This window comes from Apteryx rowi, unplaced genomic scaffold, assembly GCF_003343035.1.
Source record: "Apteryx rowi isolate R43461 unplaced genomic scaffold, aptRow1 scaffold_162, whole genome shotgun sequence".
In the NCBI taxonomy this organism is placed as follows: Eukaryota; Metazoa; Chordata; class Aves; order Apterygiformes; family Apterygidae; genus Apteryx; species Apteryx rowi.
Window position 1 is genome coordinate 1,331,434 of NW_020447886.1, and position 23,457 is coordinate 1,354,890.

General features: G+C 37.9%; 1 protein-coding gene across 1 annotated transcript; it reads left to right on the top strand.

Moving 5' to 3' along the window:
- The first annotated feature begins 347 nt into the window (after positions 1-347).
- SIRT1 (sirtuin 1) lies at positions 348-23,113 on the top strand. The gene is made up of 8 exons (XM_026059950.1): positions 348-2,339; positions 3,749-3,990; positions 5,279-5,431; positions 8,616-8,763; positions 13,460-13,539; positions 17,868-18,054; positions 19,436-19,996; positions 21,026-23,113. The coding sequence occupies exons 1-8, from the start codon at positions 2,165-2,167 to the stop codon at positions 21,343-21,345; spliced, it is 1,866 nt and encodes a 621-aa protein (XP_025915735.1). The 5' UTR covers positions 348-2,164; the 3' UTR covers positions 21,346-23,113.
- The last annotated feature ends 344 nt before the right edge of the window (positions 23,114-23,457 follow it).

The following is a 23,457-nucleotide window of genomic DNA, read 5'->3' on the forward strand; positions in this document are numbered from 1 at the left end:
TGGCAGCAAAAAGTTGCTAAAAACGAAAAATCGTAAGCCCCCTTTCCTCCTCGCAGTTGCTGCTGCGGTAATTGTTTGTTTTGATGCTTCTTGGAAGCTTTCGTAAAAAAGCACAGGAGCGAGCAGCTGCCTTGACCTGCTGTTGCGATAAATTCCAGTTGCAGCCCTGTTTGAGGTGTCAGTGACCGGAGCGCACACCCGGACTGTCAGCCTCTAGAAGTACATGCTTGAGGCATGCTGTGCAGGCAGTGTCTGTACAAACGTACTTTGCATTGCGTTACCGAAATTTTTTTAAAGGTAGTGCTTGGGAGAGACTTCTGAAATGGTGAAAGGCATTGCGTTCTGCCAGTAAGGTCTTTACATGCAGTTAAAGGTGTTTTTCCTGTAACTGCCGAGTAAAGCTGTGCAGACGGTTTGTGCTGGTGCCGAAGCTGCGCAGAAGGGAACAGGAGCTGTACGCTGTACGTGGAACAGCCCTGTTACTCAAAAACTTCATTGGAACAGCAGACGAGTTGAACTAATGATCTCTTATAAATGCCTTGCATGAAGCCTTCTTGCTCAAGTTACTCAAATCCTGGGGCATGTTCTGCTTTGTATGGCTTGCTTCTGGCAAGAATCACCTTTATTCCCTTGAGGAATCAAATAACTAGGCAGGGAGTGTTACAATTTAAACAGTTGCTTTAGCCTGTTTATCACAGTGTTTCATAAATACGAGATAATTGGTGACCTTTATGTGATTTGAATCTTTAATAATGTAGGCTTTGATTCTTTGCGTAGAAGACATAAAGGTAGTTCTGTTAAAACTAACACTTCACATTTACTGATGTGTACTAATCACTTTTTCTTCATAACTTTTTTTCTTCATAATAAAGTCACTAACTTCATGCATAATGAGATGGAATGAAAAACTGCTGTAAATATGTAGATTAATAATAAGGAATAGTAATTGCAGAACAAAACAGCGAGTGTAAAAAGTGAAGTTCTGTCCTCTGCTTTTTTCCATTCTAGTCAGAATAAAGTATTATTGCAAATGAGGAAAAGGCAAAGAATATGACAACACAATCTCTGAATAAAAATGCTGATGTTCTGCACTGCTCTTTATTTAAGAATGAAGTGAAGTAACCTAGCTAAAATATTATGAGTCTTTATTCAACGAAAGGTTGAAAACTGCTATAAAGATTCTTTGCTTTGGAGAGCATGACTGAAACTTGTCTCATTTGTTTATAATCTTGGATTTTTCAATAAATTAAGCTATGGTTGCTGTGCCTATTTCTAACAAATAAAAAGAACAAAATAAAAGTCTTAGTAGCTTATATTCTGATAAGCTGCTGAGGTTGAAATTTGTGTTTCCCTCTAAATGTTACATCAGTAAGCTTAATGCGTGTTGTAAAACAAGTACCCCTTTCCTCTCTGGACTCCTTAATCTAGACACACGATCAAGTTAGACTGAGTTACTCTGGCTTAAGGCCACGGGCTGAGCCCAAGTAACTATGTGCTACTCTTAACCAAACCCTGCTGCAAGGTAGAATGGATGAGTTAAGTTTCATGCAGATGGTTCAAGACAGCATATTTTCTGTCATAACTGAAATGGGCTAAAAGCGTGTACACAGTGTACATCCTCTTATCCTGTTTCAATTATGACAGAAAATGTGGTCACCTATTGCAGCTCAGCTGACGGATAACAACCTAACAAATTTCTGTAACTCAGTTGTATCTGACTGTGTATTTGTGTTTTTTTTAGTGTTGTGCTCTTAAAACCTAGTCGAAGATTGATCTATAAATGGTAGCGCATAAATTTAACAGTATTCAATTTCAGAGAGAGAGGAGAAAGGAATCACAATTTTCAAACGTTTGGAGTTATTTTAAAGATACAAAATAACACAGTGCCTAGCACTTCATAGAATGAAAAGTCACTAAGGTCAACATCCAGCACACCAAAGGCCAGAATTAACATAATAAATCCTGCAGTAATTCTAATGAAGTCTTGGAATGATATCTACAAACTTAAAAAACAAAACAAAAAAAGTAAATGTAGGATAGAAAAATTTTGTCTTTAAATAGCAAAAATACCTGTCATACTCTTTGTAATTCGTTGCAAGTCAACTTTAAAAGCATACCATTTTAGGTTTTGTGATGTATTTAAATATATATCTGTGCCGTATATATGAACTGTGCCATTTTGCTCAAGTGTTGTAAAATGTCACTGTTGTTCTGTCTTGCAGATAACTTCCTTTTTAGTGATGAAATCATAGCCAATGGTTTTCATTCCTGTGATAGTGATGAAGATGACAGAGCCTCACATGCAAGTTCTAGTGATTGGACTCCAAGACCACGTATAGGTAGAAACTTTATATAATGTTCTTACAGCTTCTGTTACTTTTGAACAGTTATTTAATTCTTCCTGGTCTTCAAATGATTTATTTTGCTGTTCCAAAAGACTTTCAATTACTATTTTTTCAGCAGCTTAGAATTGTTGATGGTATTCTGTGTGATGTTTAAGGCAATTAAAAAGGTATCTCTTTAAATTTACTGTATTTTCATTAAAATTATGAATAGTTTTTGAATAGAAATCCTGCCCTGATCTATATTAAAAGTATACAAACTCACTAAATTGAACAGACTTATGGCATATTTCTAACCTATTACTTAGCATTATTCATACTTGAAGGAACAAGGAGCTGATTCTTATGTGATTTTAGCCAAATCAATCCATAGGCCTTACTGTCCTAGGGGTTATATCACTTTGGGAATTGTTAGTTGGCCTATCTATTACATATTTAAAGTTAGGCATGGCAGTTAGGAACTCAGTAGAAAATAGCAGGTTTTGCCTTGCACAGAGGTGAGACAAGTGCTGATGAGGTGACTGGTGGCTTTTGTGGGGAAGGGGCTTCCAGGTCCTCCTCGGGTTGGAGCTTGAGGTCTTGTGTCCTACACAGGCATGATAGTACCACAATGTCACTTTGTCAGTATTGATAAGAATAGCAGCAAGAAAATATCTTGCACAGTATTTTCACTTGAACATATGTTGCTGATCCCTCATTATGGAATCACTGCTGGTACCTTTAGGGTAAATATATGTGATGTTTGTTTTCTTTATGTGTATTGTAATTAGCCTTAGTGATAGCTATTTGGGTCTTGTTTGTCAGTTTAGTTTCTTAAGACTTACCTTTTTTCCTTCTACCACTCTATTTTGAGGTCTTTTGGAAAGATTGATTTGATAGCTTTAGGAAGTCATGCCGGGAATTGTTAGGGGTAGATAATCCTAAGAACAACAAAAAATCCAGATGTTGGTGGGCCCTATTTGTCTATTTAGAGTGGTGTTTTATAATATGACTAAAAGGTATGTGTATGTATGTTGTCTCTTCAACTTATTTCTGTATATATCCTACAAAATATTGGAAAAATACAAAGAATGGAGTAATAAGATGGAGACACGTTGTGAAAATCATGTTTCTTAATGTGTGATCTTTTAAGAGTCTCCAAGCATCTGGCAAACTGCGATTTTACCTTGACAAACTTTCTAAGAAATGATCATGGGTTAACATAAAATAATTCCAAAAAAAAAAAAAATCCCAGCTCAGAATTTAGAGTAAGACATGCATGGTTTTTGATAAAACAAGCCATTACACTGGATTAATAAGATGAAGTAGCGAGCATTAATAAATGGAATAGTGAGCATAATCACCTGAAATACTTGAATGTTGATTTCAAATAATTATATATAAATTTTTTTAATTTTCTTTGTTAGGTCCCTACACTTTTGTTCAGCAGCATCTCATGTTAGGTACAGACCCACGGACAATTCTGAGAGACCTGCTACCAGAAACAATCCCTCCACCTGAACTGGATGACATGACGCTGTGGCAAATTGTTATAAACATTCTGTCTGAACCACCAAAAAGAAAAAAACGAAAAGATATTAATACTATTGATGATGCTGTGAAACTTTTACAAGAATGCAAAAAAATAATGGTCTTGACTGGAGCAGGGGTACGTATTGCCACAATGACAGTGTGAGAGTATATAGATAGTTGGTTAAATTCTTATCCCGTGCTTTACAGCATGCAGATGATCTGACTCCAGGAATGTTCGTGATCAAATAACTGGCATTAGATGAGAAGAGGAGGTAGAGCTGTCCACTAGAACCATGCACACTGCAAGACTGGAATTTAAAACTGGAAATGACACCATCCCTCTCCTTTTAAGAAAATATTCTTAAACATTTAAACCTTAAACAATTGCTTCATAACTTGTCTAGTATTCATGCAAAATAATTATGGAATAAAATCATATTTACCCATTTCAGAACATTTCTATCCTAGTCTTTTTTCTTCTGAAACAAAGGTAATGTTTTTTAATGAAATCTCAGTGAATCTCTTACAATAGCCTGACTGGACTAGGAGGAGTAGAAGAATAGGACTCAAAAGAAAAAGGATAACAAGACTTTGATTAGATTTCCAGTAGACTGAATTCTGCTTTTAAGTTGTGCTGCTTTACTGTGGTAGTAAGATTACTCACCGTTTTACTAAACCAAATTTGTGGACAGTTGTACATTTGCAGCTTTATATCTATGAACCTGATCACAGTACAAAAGTCAGTCAGTCATATATGGARAGTGTGACGTTATTCAGAAAAGGTGAATAATCCAAATCAGACCAGTTTGTCAGAAAAGCACTGCTACTTCTATTACCCAATCTTGCTCACTCTATAATCGCTATCATACACCTGTTTCTCCTCCTCTTCTCATAGTATTTTTGAATAGTTTGGGACAATAAATTACAGTCTTATCAAACACTACAATGCTTAGCTTAGTTTGTTGATCAAAAGGGTTTTATTCATCAAAAGTAAGAATCTATTCTGTTACTGCATCAGCATATAAAATACCAGCCACTTTGTGCAATGCTAAGTTAGTAGATCAGTGAATCAGTGAACACTTTCTAATTCAAATTTAATGCAACACTATTTTAAATCTTTGTGTACTTGTTACAAAACTTTCAGTACTAAAAGTTAGTTTTGGTGTCCTGTTACTGCTTTTATGGATTGTACTAAGGTTTTTTTGCTTGGGTTGTCAGACTGTTTCACCTGCTTGTTATTTGGAAATTGATCCAAAACCCCCCCCCAAAACAGAAAAATAAATATGGATAACTCAGACTGGTTTTGTTCTTAACATATGTTATTACACAGAAGTGTGGTTTCACAAATATGTTGTATTGTAGCAACTCTTTATAGCCAAATATGTATAGTTCTGCTTATTTAAGATTGCAAAAATATATTTCAGGTTTCTGTGTCTTGTGGAATACCTGACTTTAGATCAAGAGATGGCATCTATGCACGCCTTGCTGTAGACTTTCCAGACCTTCCAGATCCTCAAGCAATGTTTGATATAGAATACTTCAGAAAGGATCCCAGGCCATTTTTTAAGTTTGCAAAGGTACGGTTTTTCAACTGTTCTCATCTTGGACAGTAAAGATAAATAATAAGAAGAAGATACATTAACAGAATAGTTTTATATTTGTTTATAAAAGACATCTTTGTCTTTTTTTATATAAACTAGATGGAAAATATGTTAATGTATTGAATTTAATGAGAGGACTCTTTCAGTGTCATAATGACTTTCTCCTTGTAGAGTCTTCGCAATATATCAACTTTATATCCTCAGTGTTACTTAAATCATTGTATGCAGCCACATATTAGCCTTACTAGAAATATTCAGCAACATTTTATCTTCAGCTTATTTTAACTATTCCTATTATAAGGTTATTATATACAACCATTCTAGTTCGTGTCTCTAATTTCAGGGAGGGTAAATAGAAACTGTTGTAATGTAATTATTTGATCTAACCTCAATATTCTTAGTTGGTGTTAAATTCTCCTCTGAAAATGAAGGAATAGGAATGTGAGGAACTTCTTGCCAGCACATAAATAATGTTGAAAGCCACATTCAGATTTGACGTGCTGTGGCATACTGTTTAACATCATACAATACATTCACACTTGAACACTGTATTTACAGGTAAGTGGAGGAAAACACTTTTAAACACTAAGAATTTTGTTCCTGTTTCAGGTTTTTATATAGCTCTCACAAGAWTCAGTATGACTTGGAGAATTAAAGCCTTTTTATAGAGACTGTTTTCACCTCTTAAAAGAGAGAATGCAGCAGTTTTTAGAAAGGTGTTAGTGAGATTGAATGGTTTAATTAAAAAGGGGAGAGTGCATCTCAGAGACAGGAAGGAATTCACATATGCAGAAACAAAAAGTAATTGTATTTAATCTGGAATTTCCTCAGGACAACCTATAAAACCAAAATATTATGAGAATCACTACAGGAACAGTAAGGACTTGTGAAAAGCTATCATGACTAAAAGTGTTGTGCTCACTGTTTCTTCCCTTTGCTCACAATTCATACTACTGTTCTAATATTGATCCAAAGATGGGAAAAGAAAAATCAATGTATTCTGCCTCCTATCCAGATATTAACATATTTTGATGCTTTTTAGTGTAGTCAGTTTCTTGGTTTTTTTTAACATCTAAAGAAAATACAACTACTAGGAGCCTGTCTATACTCAGGTTTTATCAGAATAGTCTGAATCCAGTGTAGCTAATATTTTATTACTAAAATAATTTCTCTCACTTCTTCCCTTTCCTATCATTCAGTTCAGCTAGAAAATTAATTTCTTAATCCATGGAATCTTAAGTTGCTTTAATTTTTAGGAGCAAAGAATGACCAAACAAGTTTTCAAATTTGTGGCAAGTAGGATGTCTTATTTAAAACAAAAACAAAAACCTGAAACACAATGTCAACTCTAAAAGCTATTTACCCTTTCTGAACAATGGCTACTTTACCCAGCTAGCTCACTCAGACTCAAAGCTAAGTTTCTCTCTTTAATACACACCTTTTAAAGTATAGCTAATGTGTTTGGGTTTTGCCTTTTTTTTTAATGTATTTTCCAATAGCCATCATGTTTGCCTCAAGTTTTCTCCTTTTTTTTCATATATTGACACCAAGAGGCCCACCCTTTATTTCTACATGTACACACATCTCTATCTGTTCTCTATCCAATTTTACTTTTCTCTGCATTAATGCTGTAAACTCATCTTAGTTCATGCTTCCCTGGTTCCTCTGTATGGCTGCTTGCTTCCACTTTTTCCAGTGTCTGTCTATCTTTTTTATCTTTTTACACTTCTCTCCTTTCTTCTTAGTTTCTCACAATTTCCCTTTCCCATTTATTTGTAAGGTTATTGGTGGCAGAGCATGTCATACTTCTTCACAAACTAAGACATGCCAGCTCTTAGGATGACATAAATATCTCCCAGTAATTGTATCATAGCCCTGTCGTAAACTAGGTGATATAACCAAGCGTGATCACTGCTGCAGTTTAAATCTATAGACCTATTATAGCCTCAGAATTATGAGTAACTTGAAATATGTGGGGGGGAAAAACAAATAATTTCAAAAAGTCTTATTTTGTTAATGATTAAGCTATATGGTAGCTGAAGGCAGAGCCATCGCAAGGATTAATCAAACTAAGTTCATTGGTATACTAGAACTTTTGGTTCAGTTCAAAGTATCTACTGGTGAAAGTGGGAAGCAGCATCCTTATTGCTAGCTTTATTTTAGCTAGTAAATCTTGTGCTTTTTCTGCTTTAAAAAAAGAAGAAAAGACGAACTTTGCCAGGTGAGACTCTAGCCCAGTTGTTGCTCAGTAATGAGAAGCAATTGGAGAGCAGAGGGTCTGGAATTCGGGGTTCTCCTCTAAATAAGTGTTCCTGGGCAACAGATTGCTGCTGCTGACGTCGTCTTCGTCACACAGCAACGGGGGGTACCACGGCGGGTGGTCAGCTCGGTCAGGGGCTCCTACCGTGAAGCTTTCACTTGGGTGCCCACATTTAATTTTTCCTTTTGGCTCGCTCCTTGCTCCCTGTGAGCAGACATTAAATCATTCCATAAAAGTACCTACATTTCCTTCCCATGTGTTCCTTAGAAATCCCTCCCTCCTCTCCCATGATCTAATGGAAAGGCTAAGCGTCCGTCAGGCACAACGGAATCGCTCTGCTAAGCCGTGTGTTTTTAACTTGGTGACTACAGTAACTGAGTACATCGACAAAGTTGGTCTGAGTATCACCGGCCTTACCCTTTATATCCAATATGTAGTTCTGCTTTCTGAGCTTTCATTTTCTAGGAATGGATGCTAATATYGCTGAACCCAAATAAAGGACTGAAATCCAAATTCCTCATGAAAATTTTGGCTGACTGCAGTTAAAGCAGATGTGTTTCTAATGGGAAATACTAAGATTATTTGACACTTAGAAAAAATAAAAATAAATTTCCTATTTCATAACTCTCAAAAACGAAAAAGACCCAAGCCTTGCTTTTTTGCTGCATAAAGAACAAAATACAAACTTCTGCTTGGAGCAATTAATCCTGAAAGGGTGAGAAGCTCAGCTGTTGAAAGAAGAGTTGTATCTGAGAGAATGGCAAAATGAGAAGGGAATGACTATAGTAACTGCACACGTGGCCACTATTTATACTATTCAGCTTTATATGAATTGCTGCAGTCAGAACAAACATATTCAGTGCTCATTTATAATTTCTAATGTACTTCTGAATTCTGTAGGAAATATATCCAGGACAATTCCAACCATCTCTCTGTCACAAGTTCATAGCTTTGATGGACAAAGAAGGAAAACTACTTCGCAATTATACGCAAAACATAGACACACTGGAACAAGTTGCAGGAATCCAAAGGATAATTCAGTGTCACGGTTAGTAATCTTGAAGTTTCACTTTCCTTAATTTTTTGTGTAGAAATGATGTTTAGTGGTCCATGTGACATATTTTTATCTCTCCAAATAGAATATTTTGCATCTCTCAGAAATGAATATTCTGCCTTTAAAATGTTGACTGTTTAGTATATAAGATAAAATTATGAGAACTAGGATAACAAGAGAAAAAAGATTACAGAAATTGAGGTTGAGAAACATTTTCTTCAGACATATCCAATAAGACCTGATTTCTTGTTTGTAGCCAGTGCTCCTTTATATTGCATTATTTCATGAAATGCATAAAACTTTCCTTAATTTGAACTTTCCATTACAGTTTCAGCAAAGTTTAGAGTTCCTTTTAAAATATTTCTCAGTATGTTCAATCATGCTTTTTTCTCAAATTCAACAGGAGAATGAATGGCAACTTGTGCGCTCAAGTCAGTGGGAACACTAGCATTTACATAAGTATGGACTAGACCAAGATGTGCATATTCATGTACCTAAATTTTGCTCACAGAACTGTGTGCTTTATAGTTTGAAAATGCAACCTCTCGTTTTTTTTTAAATAGTTTAAATATTTAGAGCAGAAATGTTGCAAGGGGAAATAATTCTTTCAGAAATGATGGTTGGTAAATGGTGGTCTTTGTGCATCAGTGAAGATCCATGCCCTGTTTACACAAGCTCAGACCATAACTATTTTTTTAAATTTACTTGGTGCTTCTTTATATTCTTGTATGAGATCATAAAGTGTGTGGAAGTTAAAATCTTTTCAGAGTTCCCTCTTGCTGTCTGTCAATGAAATAATTTTAGCTGTTATCTGTTTATTTATTTAAAATATATTAGAATATATTCCGCTGAAATCCTAATATGCTGTGACACTTCAGTTGCTTCTTATCTCATATATAAAATATTGTGGAGTAATCAGCTGTTGAATTGAACATTATCTTGTAGCACCTTCAGCGTCATACGGAGTTCTGTAATTATGATATCAAAATTCAGTGGAATCTCTTATTCGAGCAGTTGCTTGATATGCTTTTCATTTCCAGAAACTGGTAACTCTCAACTACATGGCTGAGGCTCTATTTTTAAGGAAATGAGTTCTTAAAGTGGACATCTGGATCACTTAGTAGACTTGGCAAACAAATTCCTTAAAGCAGCGCTGGCATGTTTATAAGACCTGACACAATACTGGCGTCAGCACTGATACTGGAACGGAAGGTGCTCTCCAGGTTAACAGCAGTAACCCCTGCTCGCAAGTTAAGAATATAGAGGGCTGTTCTAGCGAGTTCGTCCTCCCAGCAGGGCAGAGGGAACAAAGTGTCGGAGGGTAGGCGTTTCAAACCGTTGTAACACTGACCCTTAAAGGGAAGGAGGAATCGGTTCTGCCTGCAACAGACCTGCTAGTGAAGTTGCTACCATTCATAGTAATCCTGATCTTTGAAAAAGGTCCACCTTCAGCACAAGGTACCTCCTGGCACTACTTTAGATTCTGTTACCAAGAGTACTTCACTAGTTGGCTTTCCTAAAAGTAGCCCTGTCTTTTTACAAAACTGTAAGAAACATATCCTTCTTAGCACTTTAAAGAAGTAACTTCCCGTGTAATCTCTCAGAAGAGTCTGAGTGCTAAAGAAATTATTTCATCTACATCTTTCTGCTCAGCGAGAGTCTGTCAGTCCCAGCAGGAATTTGCAAGTCACATACAGTCTGTGCAGTACAGTCATGGCACTTAAGCATGTACTGCATGTCCAGATCACTAAGCACCTTCCTTACAGATCAATTGCTTGCAAGCCGCGTTGCCACCTTGAAAAGAGCTGACCCAATACTGGTGTCAGCCTTAGTACCGGAGCTGAAGATGACCTCTAGGTCAGCAGCAGTAACCCTGGCTCTCAAGTCGGCAACCGTGAACTAGCTTCCACGAGGTCTGAGAAAGTCAGTCTGCTGTTCAGAGAGAGGTTCATCTCTGCAGTGGCTTTCCTGGGTGTATTTGACACTGGGGTATGAATAGTAGTCGCTGATGCATAGTCTGTTTCTGTAGAATTCCCTACTACCTGCTGCTGGATAAAGTGATGCCCTGTTTTCAGAGTCTGCCTCTGTCCGTTCAGGGAGGCCAGTCTGATACTGGCACACCAAGGTGGCTGCTTATTCAACAGCCGCAAGTGGCTGTTAGTCTGTCTAATACCACCTTTTCTAGGGACCAAGCTCGCTGGGCTTCCTTACTACAGAGCTTAACTCGGTGCTGGATTTCTCGCTTAATTTTTTTTTTTTAATTCAGAGCAAGCATGATGTTCTGTAGTGGTGACCAAAGAGCGCACAACAGCATCCAACCTGTCGAGTAATCCAAATCCAGTGCTGGTGTTCATACGTACTTACTGTATCGTGTGTTTTCTTTTGGCCATCTTCCCCTAGCAGGTATTTGCCATGAGCTTTTTACATGGTTGTGTTCTTGCACGTCACTCCCACGTTCAAGCTTCCCATTAGTTCAGTTGCACAGCTACAGTAGCTAGGTTTCAGACCAGCTCTAGTGTATGTCCTGTATCAGTTGATTTTGAATTAAAAAGAGATTCTCTTTAAAATCCTAATGGAGCTTGAAATTTTGAGGCCTTTGGAAATTAGCAAAGATTGTTTAGAGCATATCAAGCTTTATCTGACCTAGTTACGCTGCTGTTTAGCAAACGCTAGTGACTAATGCTAGTGGCTAAAGAGAAACTGAAACACTATTATTTAAGAGTTCATACTTCTACATGCGTTCCTGCTCTGATCTGCCTTTTTTTGTCTAACTGACAGTGCGAAGCTAATCAAGAATGTGCCAAATGACACAAAACCTTGTAGTGTTTTGGGGAGTTTATATATGAACCTTTGAACCCACTTCACACTCCAAAACTGCAGTGAAGTTGCTAGTATGAAAACTGCTGCATCTTGGATGCAYTCTGTGAATTTAAAATGGCTTTTGCATTCAGCTGCCATGTCTGAAATTAGATCATGCGCCTTGTCACTGCTGCAGCTGAATGATCGGGAGCAGTGGCCTGCTGGTTACATGTGAGCTGTGCATGGGGCAGCGTAACTTCTTGCTCAAGTTCTTTTGACGGTGGGAAAACAATTCATAGATGTAATAAAGAATTGCAAGTAGGTTGCAGCAGATGCCTCAGACAGGGTCAGGTCTGACTAGCCCGACAGAAATGTTCCTCAGGCACTGCATAGAGGAGTAAATTATTACTGTCAATAAGTTATAATGAGCAAATCATCATCATCATACTTCCTTCAGTTTTTAGAAGCCCTCAAGTTCTGGGAATCACACCGCTGAGCCAGCGTGCCAGAAGCTGTACGCTTCCTGACGTCAGCAGTGATTAGCAGAGCTGAACTGCCAGTCATCCAGAAGTGATCTGCTCCAAGCTTTTCTGTGGCTTTCACTACATCTTTGTCTTACCCAGATACAATATCCCCAAAGCATGTTTTGATATTGTACTTAGTCCCAGAATCTTTTCATCTAACGGTGTAAGTGTTGGTTGGCTGCTGTGCATAGGACATATTGAGCAGAAAAGATCTTTGGTTTGGGCGGCTTAATACTCCAGTTAAAGTTCTGGTACCGGATGTTTTTAGCTGTTCCTAGCTTCTGCAAAGGCTTGATGCTTTCAAAGTCTTAATGGTTACTTTTCTACAAGTCCCCTTTTGAAGAGAGACTCCTGTAGCCCCTTGTGCATTACTCAGTCACGGGGAGAAAGCATGGCTTTTTGTTGCCCTCATATCACTGAAGAGAGCTCCACGCTTTTACTATATGACCAGCACACTCATGCGCAGGTTCAAGGAGTTTTTTAAGCCTTGCTCATGGCTGGAAGAAAAATCTGTCAATTTGTCACTTTATTCTTAAGCATTCTGTCAGCCTCCAGAGTTATTCCTTCCACAGGTACAAGGCCTTGCAGGCTGTTTTCCCTCACAGACATGTGCACCGAAAGGCCAGTCTAGCTTACCATGATGACTTTACGCTGTTTAGGTTCGTGCGGGCCTTAGGCAGCTGATGAGCTTTCCCCTTAGACTGACAGGGACGCCAGCGCTCCACCAGGCAAAAGCATCGCCTTCAGCGGCTTCGCACCAGGCCAGCGGGAGCTGCGAGGTGTCTGGGTGGAGCAACCAGTTTTACACGGTCTTGCCAAATGATAAAAGCTGGATACCAGGTTTACAGCAGTGTTCAGGTTGACCAGTATAGCTGTAACGTCTCAGTTCTGGTGAAAGGAACAGTACTGCTATTTAGTTGCACAGAGTGAAGTCTTTACTAATGCATTTCCTTGAAGTTATTTTGCCCTTTGATAACTATAGTTTCTTGAGATTTGTGTGGGTTCGTGTCCTGCTGCTGCCGTTTGCAGAACCGTCAGCGCTACTGTTAATTGTGTAACGAGGAAAGGGAAAGTTCTGTTTTCCCCTCCTTGTATATGCTTTGACTGGCTGGGGGCACAAGAGGACACAAAATATAATTTGTGTTGTTATGCACATGATATATCCTGCCTCTAAAACAAGGTTTCTGCTAACATCTAGAGGAATTATGTTTAGTACTACAAGAATCTTCCTTTAATTTTACTTTGGGTTTTATTTATTTTTTTAGCGCTGCAGTATAACACTCTTTGCATTACAACATCTTTGCCAAAGAGAGCAAACCTGAACTACTGAAAATCCTCATTTCTATCTTACGGGTTTTTCCCATCAGGTTCCTTTGCAACAGCTTCCTGCCTGATCTGTAAATACAAAGTTGATTGTGAAGTTGTTCGAGGAGATATTTTCAATCAGGTAAAAATTTACTTTAACTCACTGCAGCTTTCTAATAGGAACTGTTAAATCCTATATTGCTTAAAAGATCTCTGTTTATTTTTAAAAGGCTATATGTTTTTGTATATATTTCCTAAGTGCCTATCCATATTTTAGCATTTCCTCTAGTAGTTAAAAGTATGCTCAAATACTATACTGCAAAAAAAATTAGGTAACAGGAATAAAATGGAACAAAACCCACCTCTGAGAAAAGTAGAGGTTAAGATGGTAAGTAGAAAGTTGGATTTATACCTAACATTAGTCTGAAATCAGTCATACTGAGAAAACGTTCTCAAGCCATTTATAACATCGGTTGCTCTTTGAGCCTTTATCTACAGTAAAAATTTGTTTAAATAGTAGCTGATGCATGGAAAAATTGCTAACTATAGAGCAGCTCCTGTTGAGTAAGGAGGAGATCAAACGATACGTGAACTGCATCTCCTAGGACTTCTGAACTATTCTGTATTCTGGACTCCCTGCTTGTGTGTGAAGTGCTCAAGGGCCAAACCTACTATTTTTACTCCAGTTTCGCTCTGACGGAGTAAAATAACCTTTGGTTTGGGTGGACCCTCTTTGCTCCTCTTCCCTTTCTTTAGAAAGGGCAGCAATGATGACTCTCTGATCAAGAAGATCAGCTTGTTTATACAAATAGAGAGGAACTGTTTTAAATGAGAAACATGATGAGATCTAAATCTTTCAAGTGTTAAATTTGAAATAGAACTTGATGAAAGCCTTTCAGAAGTATTTGAGTAAAAACTTTAAAAAACATCAATCTCACCGATGCTTTGTAACACGGAAGTATTGAGTGTCTGAAATGTTTTATTTTGTTATTATTTTAAAATACTGCTTATCTTATACATGTTTGCTGCTCCTTTACCTCAAAATGAATTGGTTTTTTTTTTCTTCTTTTTTTTTTTTCTCCAAAACAGCCATCTCTAAGCATTTGGTAGTTTTCTGTTTTGATTGTTAGTGGTCAGAACTCCTTTTCCTCCTAATCATTGTACTTTTATACTTAGAACCAAGCTTCTGCCATTGTGCAAGGAAACAGAGACTTTCTCTTAACCATTTAGGTATTTTAACTACCTTTTTCTCCCCATTCAAATCCAATCAGTAGTTCTGGGTCTCACAAACTGCCGAGGAAAAGCAGTGACAAGTGAGTGTTTGCTCAGGCTTTCTAAAACCCCAGGAAGCCCCGGGCTCAGCACAGCAGAACAGCAGCCTTGTCAGGTGAGGCCAAAGCTCTGTGCTGGTGGCCGGTGGCAGAAGCCTGGGGAGGAGAAAGGGACCAGGAAAAACCTGTAGTGGTGTTTCTGAAGAATGAGAACAGAGGGGGGGCTTATTCCCAAGACGGAGATTGAAGAAGCTTTTTACACTCAGTCTCTCAGCTGTAATCTTACAGTACACAAGGTGCATCTCTCTAGGACAGGCCCGAGCCATAATACTGAATTTTTGATTTTTATACTGCAATATAAATATAGTTATTGCTGAATATATCTTTGCACAGGAGGAGAGTTATTTAAATAAAACACATCCTTCTTCCTTTATGCCTCCGAACAAATTGTTGTAATTGCCATTATTATCTTATTATTCTGTAGTCTCTCGTTTCCCAACGTACTGCTCAGGTTTTTTGTTTTCTGTTACCTCTCTAGAATACAAAACTGGGTTCCTTAAAAGAAACTGTCTGTACTTACTAAACGAATGCCCGTACATTTCAACAGCTTTGTTCTCTAATAGGGACCAGCCTCCACAAAAATGGTTTGGGGACCTAAGGTCCAACAGATTGTCCAGTCTCTATTCTCTGCTCCCTTCCACTGCTTGAAAGTTGAGTTGCACACGGCCCCGGGTCCTCAGTTTTCCTTAAAAATACCTTTCCTTTGCTCTGGTCCATCCCTGACGGTCTTAATTTTCAGTCTAAAAGAGCTTCATGAGAAAGTAACTAGCTAGCATCTCACTGTCAGGAATGTCCTTTCAACATATTACAGACTGAGAACTGTATAAGATCATCTGTATAGAAAATTGCCAATTTCTTGCTCCTGCTCTTCATTCTTCTGCCACTTCCAAGATAAAGTGCCTGGTTCTTTCTCTAGTTTGCTGTACACAACCTTCTTTCTGGATCAGAAGAAGCAGCAGTTATAAATCACACAGAACAAACTTCTGAGGAAAACAATTTTCTCTTCAGTTACTTCTGGAAAATATCTTTTTACTTTGCTTCTGACTATTTCGGGAAGCTTCAAGAAATAATGAGAGGTGGTGGGTCTCAGATTTAGGGAAAAAGGCCTAAGCAATGGAAAATATGCCCCAGTTTTTGGATATTCTTAAACCCTAAATCTTTACTTATCTTGTCTCTGATAAACTGGTAACATCAACAGTCAATGAGAAATTCCACTTTTCTTTCATTAGACAAATATATCAGCAGAGGCGGTGGGGTTTTGGGGAGTGCTACTTCTGGAGGGAAGGAGGACCCTAGGCAATTGAGTGGCCAATTACTAGCCTTAACTTCTTGGTATCGATTTCAGCTCTTGGAATAGATCTTCCCCCTTACTGACGACCTTTCTGAGGATTAGCAGAGAAGCTGGTGAGTGAAAGATGTGTAGTGTTGAAAACATGTATTTATGGGCCCTTTACAGTGACTCAAATGATTTGGTTGGATAGGGGCATCAGTTGTTCTACAGAAATCCATTAAATCACAAGTCATTGGACTTCCTGTGGGAGATGCTGGAAACAGAGCTACTGCTACCTGGTCTCTTTAAACTAGATCAAAAGTTAGAGGTCTTCATTTCATCTTCCTCCTAATACAGAGCAAATGACTATCCCTCCTTAAGTCTCCAACCGTAAGGCAAAGGCATCACTGACATCAACAGAAGAGACAAAGCACGGTAGAAAGCTTCAGGAAAGCTGCTTTGGTTGTTTGTGTGTTATTTCTTTCTAATATGTAGCGTTAAAGAGCCAAGGAAAAATCTCAAGGTCATCCTGCCCCTTTTGGGGGAATTTTTTAGTTAGTTTCCCTTTTATGGGGGGTTACAAGACAGTCTTTAGCTTGGGTATATCAGGAAGGTTTTCTCCATATCGCTTTCTAGTTCTTTTGCCATATTGCTTCTTGGGCATCCCTCCTACAAGGATTTCTTCAAAGGAGGATGAGATTCTCTGTTTAAGGACTTGAATTTTGGGAGAGGTGCATTAGTACTATAGAGAAAGGCCTTTTACTTTTGATGCTTTCTCATATGGAAAGCATTGTCTTGTGTCCTACTGCAGACATCCATAAATTGGTTCTCTGATTTAAACTAAGTTCTGTATTTTTTTGTATACTGTGTACAAGAGGGTGGTGTTATGCATTTAAATGTCCGTTTCCATGTATTTTCCTATTACAATAGACAGTATACTTCTCTTTACACCTTTGCATAGCACTAATTTACTTACGATGACTGCAATAGGAGTGCAGCTGTGTTTAATGAGAGCTCCTTAGATTTATTCTGGGGTGTCACACTTTGAGACTACAGCTGAGAAGACCTGAACCATTTTGAAAGAAAAATCGCTCAGTAATAATTTAAGTCTTGTCTGTGTATACTCACATTATTCACCTTCTTGCTTTTCTTGTTCCTGAATAAGTCTTAAGACAAGGAGGAGTTGAAAGATATCCCAAAGATTGAAAAACCTTCTGGCTTCAGGAGGAAAGACAGTCTGCTTCCTCACAAACGTACATCTGCTTTTTTAGCGAACAAGGATTCTGCTCTGTTTTTGGAGGATGGAGAAAGTTTAAAATGGAGACCAAACAGAAGTTCTTTCTCATGTTCTTGTTCTGTGTGCTGCTTGCTAGCCAGCTGCTACAGTGGCATGTGCTTTATATATGTAACTTACACGTAGCCTTTTGGGGGAGAGGAGAAAGCAGGTAGGTAAAGCTCTGTAACATGCTATTTAATTAGGAAGGGTTTTATATGAAACCCTGTAATGGCAACTGACAGTGAAATCTACTTTTTTGTTCTGATTGAACAAAGACTAAATATGTTCCTATCAGAAGGCAATTACACATTGGACTTCCGGTTGTCAGATAAGGACTGTGCTGTAGGTTTGTGTGGTTTCTCCTTTTTGATTTAAAAGGACTCCCTCTTTATTCTTGCTTTAATTTTATTTCTCTGTGCATTTGCTGCAGGCCAGAATAAGATAAGCCCTTGTCTGTACATCCACAGAAGACTAAAATGAGGAAATACCATCCAAACTTCTTTGTCTTTTGCCAAAATCGGTCATTGTGAATTGCTAAAACCTGAGGTTTTCAGCAGGCAGCCACAGCAGTAATGTGAACTGTTGTAATGCAGGTTGTTCCTAGATGTCCCAGATGTCCACCTGATGAACCGCTTGCGATCATGAAACCAGACATTGTGTTCTTTGGAGAGAACTTACCTGAGCAGTTCCATCGCGCCATGAAGTATGACAAAAATGAAGTTGATCTCCTCATTGTTATTGGGTCTTCACTGAAAGTAAGACCAGTAGCATTGATTCCAAGTAAGTGACTATCTCTGATAATTTTATCTTCTAAAAAATTGATCAAAAATTAAAATTCACAGTTGAGATGATGTCTAAGAAATGCTTTTGTCCTGGTTCAGAGAAGAAACTAGATTAGTCATCTGATTTTCTAAGATGAAATCTAATTGTCTATGTAAAGCTGAGATGCAAAATGGACAAAGCAGAAAATTGAGTGCTTTTTCTAGACCTCCGGCAGAGTATAGATCTCAATGAAACTATAATCTAAAAAATTACTTTGCTGAAACTTGAGTGACTTTGTCTTAAGATCCAGTTAACTTCTCTCAATGTTTGCAATACATTCTCAGAGTTACTTGAAATGTTTAGAAAGGATTTGACTTTAGAAGTTCAGATCTAGTTTTTTGATGCAATGTTTAAGTACATTAGGTTTCTGAGCCACAGCTTATTTTAAAGTTGGTATTTAATGTTAAATAATGAGCAGTGGGCACTGTATAGCACCTGACCATCTTGTATCCTTAGCTTTTAAAAATGATAAGGAAAAACACCTGTACTAACATACATTATAAAAAAAAAAAATGCCCTTCAGAAAATATCATCACAAGTGATTTATTTGCCTCCTGAATGCAAGACTTGCTGGTACCAAGGAAATTCTGTTCAAAGCTCAGCCTGAGAAGGCAGGCACTTAGCACCTGCTGCTAACTGGGAACAGAACCGCAGCAGTGCTGTTCGTAGTAACATGCTCTGTGCTCTACCGGAGGCAGAGCCTTCTGCTTAGGCTGATGGAAAACGTGTGAGGACTGGAAAGTTAGGATCCACCCCACAAACCCCTGCTCTATCCCTGTCTTAGAACTGGATTTCATTAGTTAGGCATCCGCGGTCACCAAACCGGTGGGTTTTGGAACCCTACGCGTCAGAAGTGGGTTGAGCAACCCTCTACAGCATAGGCTGTACCTGCAAGCATTTTGACCTAATTAAGGGGATGTAATTTGCCAGCAATATAATCTTCATGTGGACTTAAGTACATGAAATGAATGCACTATTCATGCAATTCCTCTAAAAGATTATAGTACTATTTTTAATAATCTTTTCAACACTTGACAAAACTTACTGATAGCAGTCGATACTTCTGTGCATAGATTTCCTAGTGATAGAGAAGAGGAACACTTTTTATTGGAAAAACCGGGGGCAGGGGGAAATCTAGGTAGACTCCAGTAGGCATAGCACCTGCAGTTGCTGTTCTGGTTTTGGTAGATTTGAGATTTGCTTAGTTTATTCCTGATCTATTTTGGTTGTGTTGCAAGTGAATATATAAAAGCAACTCTGAGAAACTAAACCTTCTAAATAATTTGCTCGTAAAAGTGAAACTTAGGTGGCTCTCTTCAAATATCTTTTCTGTACGTAGGTTCCATCCCCCATGAAGTGCCTCAAATCTTAATTAATAGGGAACCTTTGCCACATCTACACTTCGACGTGGAGCTTCTTGGAGACTGTGATGTTATTATTAATGAATTATGTCAAAGGCTAGGTAGCGAATATACAAAACTTTGCTACAACTCAGTAAAGCTTTCTGAAATAACAGAAAAGCCTCCGCGAACACACAGAGAGCTTGACATGCACTCATCTGAGTTACCACCTACCCCTTTAAACATTTCGGAAGACTCTAGTTCGCCAGAAAGAATGACTCCACCAGACACTTCCATGGTGCCCTCAGATCACCCAGCTGAATGCAAGGTAGAAAACTGCGATCCTGCCTCAGAAACTAAAGGGATCTGCACAGAGGAAAAGCTTCAGGACACGCAGACATCCGCAGAGAAGCCCGAGAATACTACTAGTGAATTAACGAACTCTGAACCAATGAAGGAAAATGGATCCAACAATGGAGAGAATAGAGAAAAAAATGAAATACTGAGGAAGTGCTGGGTAAACAGATCTGCAAAAGAACAGATCAGCAAAAGGCTGGATGGTAAGTGTTAACTCATTTCAGTGTGTTGCATATTTTGATTTGGATGTGTATTCTAGACCAACTTTAAATCAATCGGTAAGTTGCCCTTGAGGGCAGCAGTGTGTGTGTTGTTTTTTTTATGGTTACTTCTGTTTAGGCAAGTGTCTACTGAAACAGTATAATTCACCACTACCTAAGTTTTTTATTTGTTTTGGAGAAGCTAATAGGAATTTTTTTGTAATTTGTGATAGCCTTTATAATGAGTGATTGCATACTCCTTGAAAAGATCAAAGTTTAGGAGGTTGAAGCGAAGTATCAAAAAATCGGTGTTCAATCCTAACATTTTCAAAAGCATTTTCAGAAAAATTAGTTTGATCCTCAAGTTTTAGGAAGCTGCTCACACTTGACCATAATTCCGTATGGCAGCCACCTTGTAGAACCAAATGACGAAGGCTCGACACCAGTTAAAAAGCAAATCCTACAACTGGAACCAGGCACATTTTGAAGGAAACCTCAGACTTTGCAAGGAAACCTCAGACTTTGCAAGGAAACCTCAGACTTTGCAAGGAAACCCTCAGCTGTGCAGTCTGTTAACTGATGTATAGAACATAAGTTATCACACACACAAAAAAAGTGAGGATGGATAACTGGGTATTAAACTGCAACTTTCTAAAACAAAGGCTGTCGTTAAACTTTGTCTGATACCCCATGCAGTGGGTTCCAATTCTGTGTTATAAATAATGGAAATCTAGTTGTGAATACAACATGTACCAATGAAAAAAGTAGCTAAAGATCAAAGTTGAAATGCTTTATTTTATGCAAAGGGAGGTGGGAGAGAGGGAAATCCCTAGCTTTCCCGTGAAGCACATGGTATGTGCCATTGCTAATAATACACTGGAAGAAATGGGTTTCTAATATAATTTGATTTGTCAGTTAAGTATCACTTTTGAAAATGCATCTATGTAGATACTTTCTAACCAGAAGTCTGCCACATTTTGTATGACTATAATTCACTTTAGCTTTTTATTCATTTTTAAAATTCTGTTTCAGGTACTCAGTATCTATTTTTACCACCAAATCGCTATATTTTCCATGGTGCTGAGGTGTACTCAGATTCTGAAGATGATATCATATCTTCTAGCTCTTGCGGTAGTAGTAGTGAAAGTGGCTCATGTCGTAGCCAGAGCTTAGATGTGGAAGAGGAGAGCGAGATTGAGGAGTTCTATAATGGCATAGAGGATGAGGATGCTCCAGAAAGGGAAGAGGAGCCTGGATTTGGGGAAGACGGAGTTGAACAAGATGCAGCAGATGAATCAGCTTATATAAATGAAGCCACAGGGACTGATCATCCAACAAGCAACAAGTTGTAAAGTAATCACTGACTGGTTACAGGAACTTTCCACCAGCATTAGGAGCTTTGGCATGTCAGAATGAATGTTTACGTCTGAATTTAGAGCAACAGAACCATAAGGATGTAGTGTTTATAAACAATTAAAACAGATTTTCATGCTTAGTTTTTTACCTTTTTCAATAAAATTCTATTACTGCGCACTCAACACTAACTCATCTTTTTTTTTTTTTAAAGGTACTAAGACTATCTAAACAATTGTCACTATGTTCACTTTTAAGTTCATCTGTCTGATCAGGCATCCATGTATATAATACATATTTTTGCTTAATGAATTTCAGCTTATTATTTTTAAACAGTTTTTTGAAAAAGCCATTGGAATGTTAAACTAATATAAAGGGAACAGCTAATTTAGACCAAAGAATGGTATTTTTACACCTCTTGCTTTGTAACAGTTTGGTTTATTTAAAACCTTATGCTTCTGCTAAACCTTTCATTCTTGCGTAGTCTGTCATTAAACACTGGCATTTTGTAAGACCTACTGTGGCAGCTAATTTTTGCTTTAACAGTTACTTTGTATGTTTGAGACATACTTAAATGTGAGTAGATAGTTAAAAATGGAAACAAGACAGTGAGCACTTGAAAAACCCTACTATGTTTTTGAGACTGATCAGAAAGTGCTGTGAAAACACCTCATGCTCAAGTTACTGAGTTTAATACTTCCTGTGGACACGAAGCAATGTTGCCATTGGCTCCTTAGCTATTGTAATACTGGCATTTAAACAAAATGGATCCCCTACAGTAGAAGTTTTTCATGTTGTATACAAAAATAGCGCAGCTTGCATAAAAATAGCTTTTGATAAACTGCCAAGGTCTAACGTGCAAGCTCGACCGCGCTGAGAATAGCATTGCTAGCAGAGAACGAGAGGGAGCAAAAACCCTCCTCTTATGTGCTTATTGAGGTGAAGAAACAGGTGAAACGAGCTCTGCTATCAGAAACCTCTGCTTACACTGTTAAGTGGATGAAGTGCAGATTAATAACCTGACCTGAGAGAACACTGTTTTGAGGACATGCCTCAGGTTGGGAAAATAATTTATTTTCCGCCTGCTAGCTCCACCCTGCGTATTAGCAAAGCAGCTACTGAAATTACTACATTGTATCTTCAAGTGCTAGGCTGCCTTAAAACTGGACATTGCAAATTTTCAAGTGCAGATTGTTTCCAAGCCTTTAGAAACTATTTTGTAAAATTGCACTGCGCAGTAGTAAGTGAAACCGCATTTTTCTATAAACCACTTTTTCAACCTCGGCCCAAATGAACTCTACAGATGTAGATTATTCATATACTTTGCTTTAATATTTATTACATTTTGGAAGATGTATAGTAGCTGTTCTTTGAACGTAAGATACAACAGTTAAATATTTAAGAACAGCCTTCTATCTTCATCTAAAAATGCTGGCATGTTGTCTCATGGTCCAAATTTAATACAGCTCTTATTTGGCTACACTAAAGAATGCAATATGTTTAGTTTTCACTTGCATGTCACAATGTATTAGTTTGTGCTATAGGAGATATTTTAAATTGAAATACTTTGTTTTAAATTATTTTTACAGTGAGGATTGTTTTCTGCTCTTTTATATTGTATATAGTGTCTTTTATGTAATCTACTGGCATATGTTTTGTAGAAGACTGTTTAAAATGACTGGCTATCTTCCTGCAACTTTTGAAATACAAAACCAGTGTTTTATACTCGTACACTCTGTTCTAAAGTCTATTAAAATTGTCATTTGATTTCTGGTTTCTCTCAATTTGTATTTTAAACCTTAACTTAACAAAAGAGGCCCTAAGAAGTCAAGATATAGCCTAGCTAATATGAAGTGAGGCATTTTACTGCAGGTATCACATACTAAATTTCCCCCCCCCCATCTGCTACTCCTACTGGCCCCTTAAGAAAAGTCCAAGTGACCCTATCTGCACTCTTTCTTTTAAGTAAAATGATCTTTTAACCCACAATGTAGTTCTGTCTTTCAGAAAAGTGCTTCTTTCTTTCCAAACCCTGTTAAGCTTAGAAGCATTAACTGAACCGTAACGTTCATTTCTGGCAGTCTTCGTGCCCCGAGCTTCCTCGATGCCGG

Coding starts and splice junctions, on each gene's coding strand:
- SIRT1 (XM_026059950.1), top strand. CDS start 2,165: ATGAACTGTGCCATTTTGCTCAAGTGTTGTAAAATGTCACTGTTGTTC. Junction 3,991..5,278: donor TGGTCTTGACTGGAGCAGGG/GTACGTATTGCC, acceptor AATATATTTCAG/GTTTCTGTGTCTTGTGGAAT. Junction 5,432..8,615: donor CATTTTTTAAGTTTGCAAAG/GTACGGTTTTTC, acceptor TGAATTCTGTAG/GAAATATATCCAGGACAATT.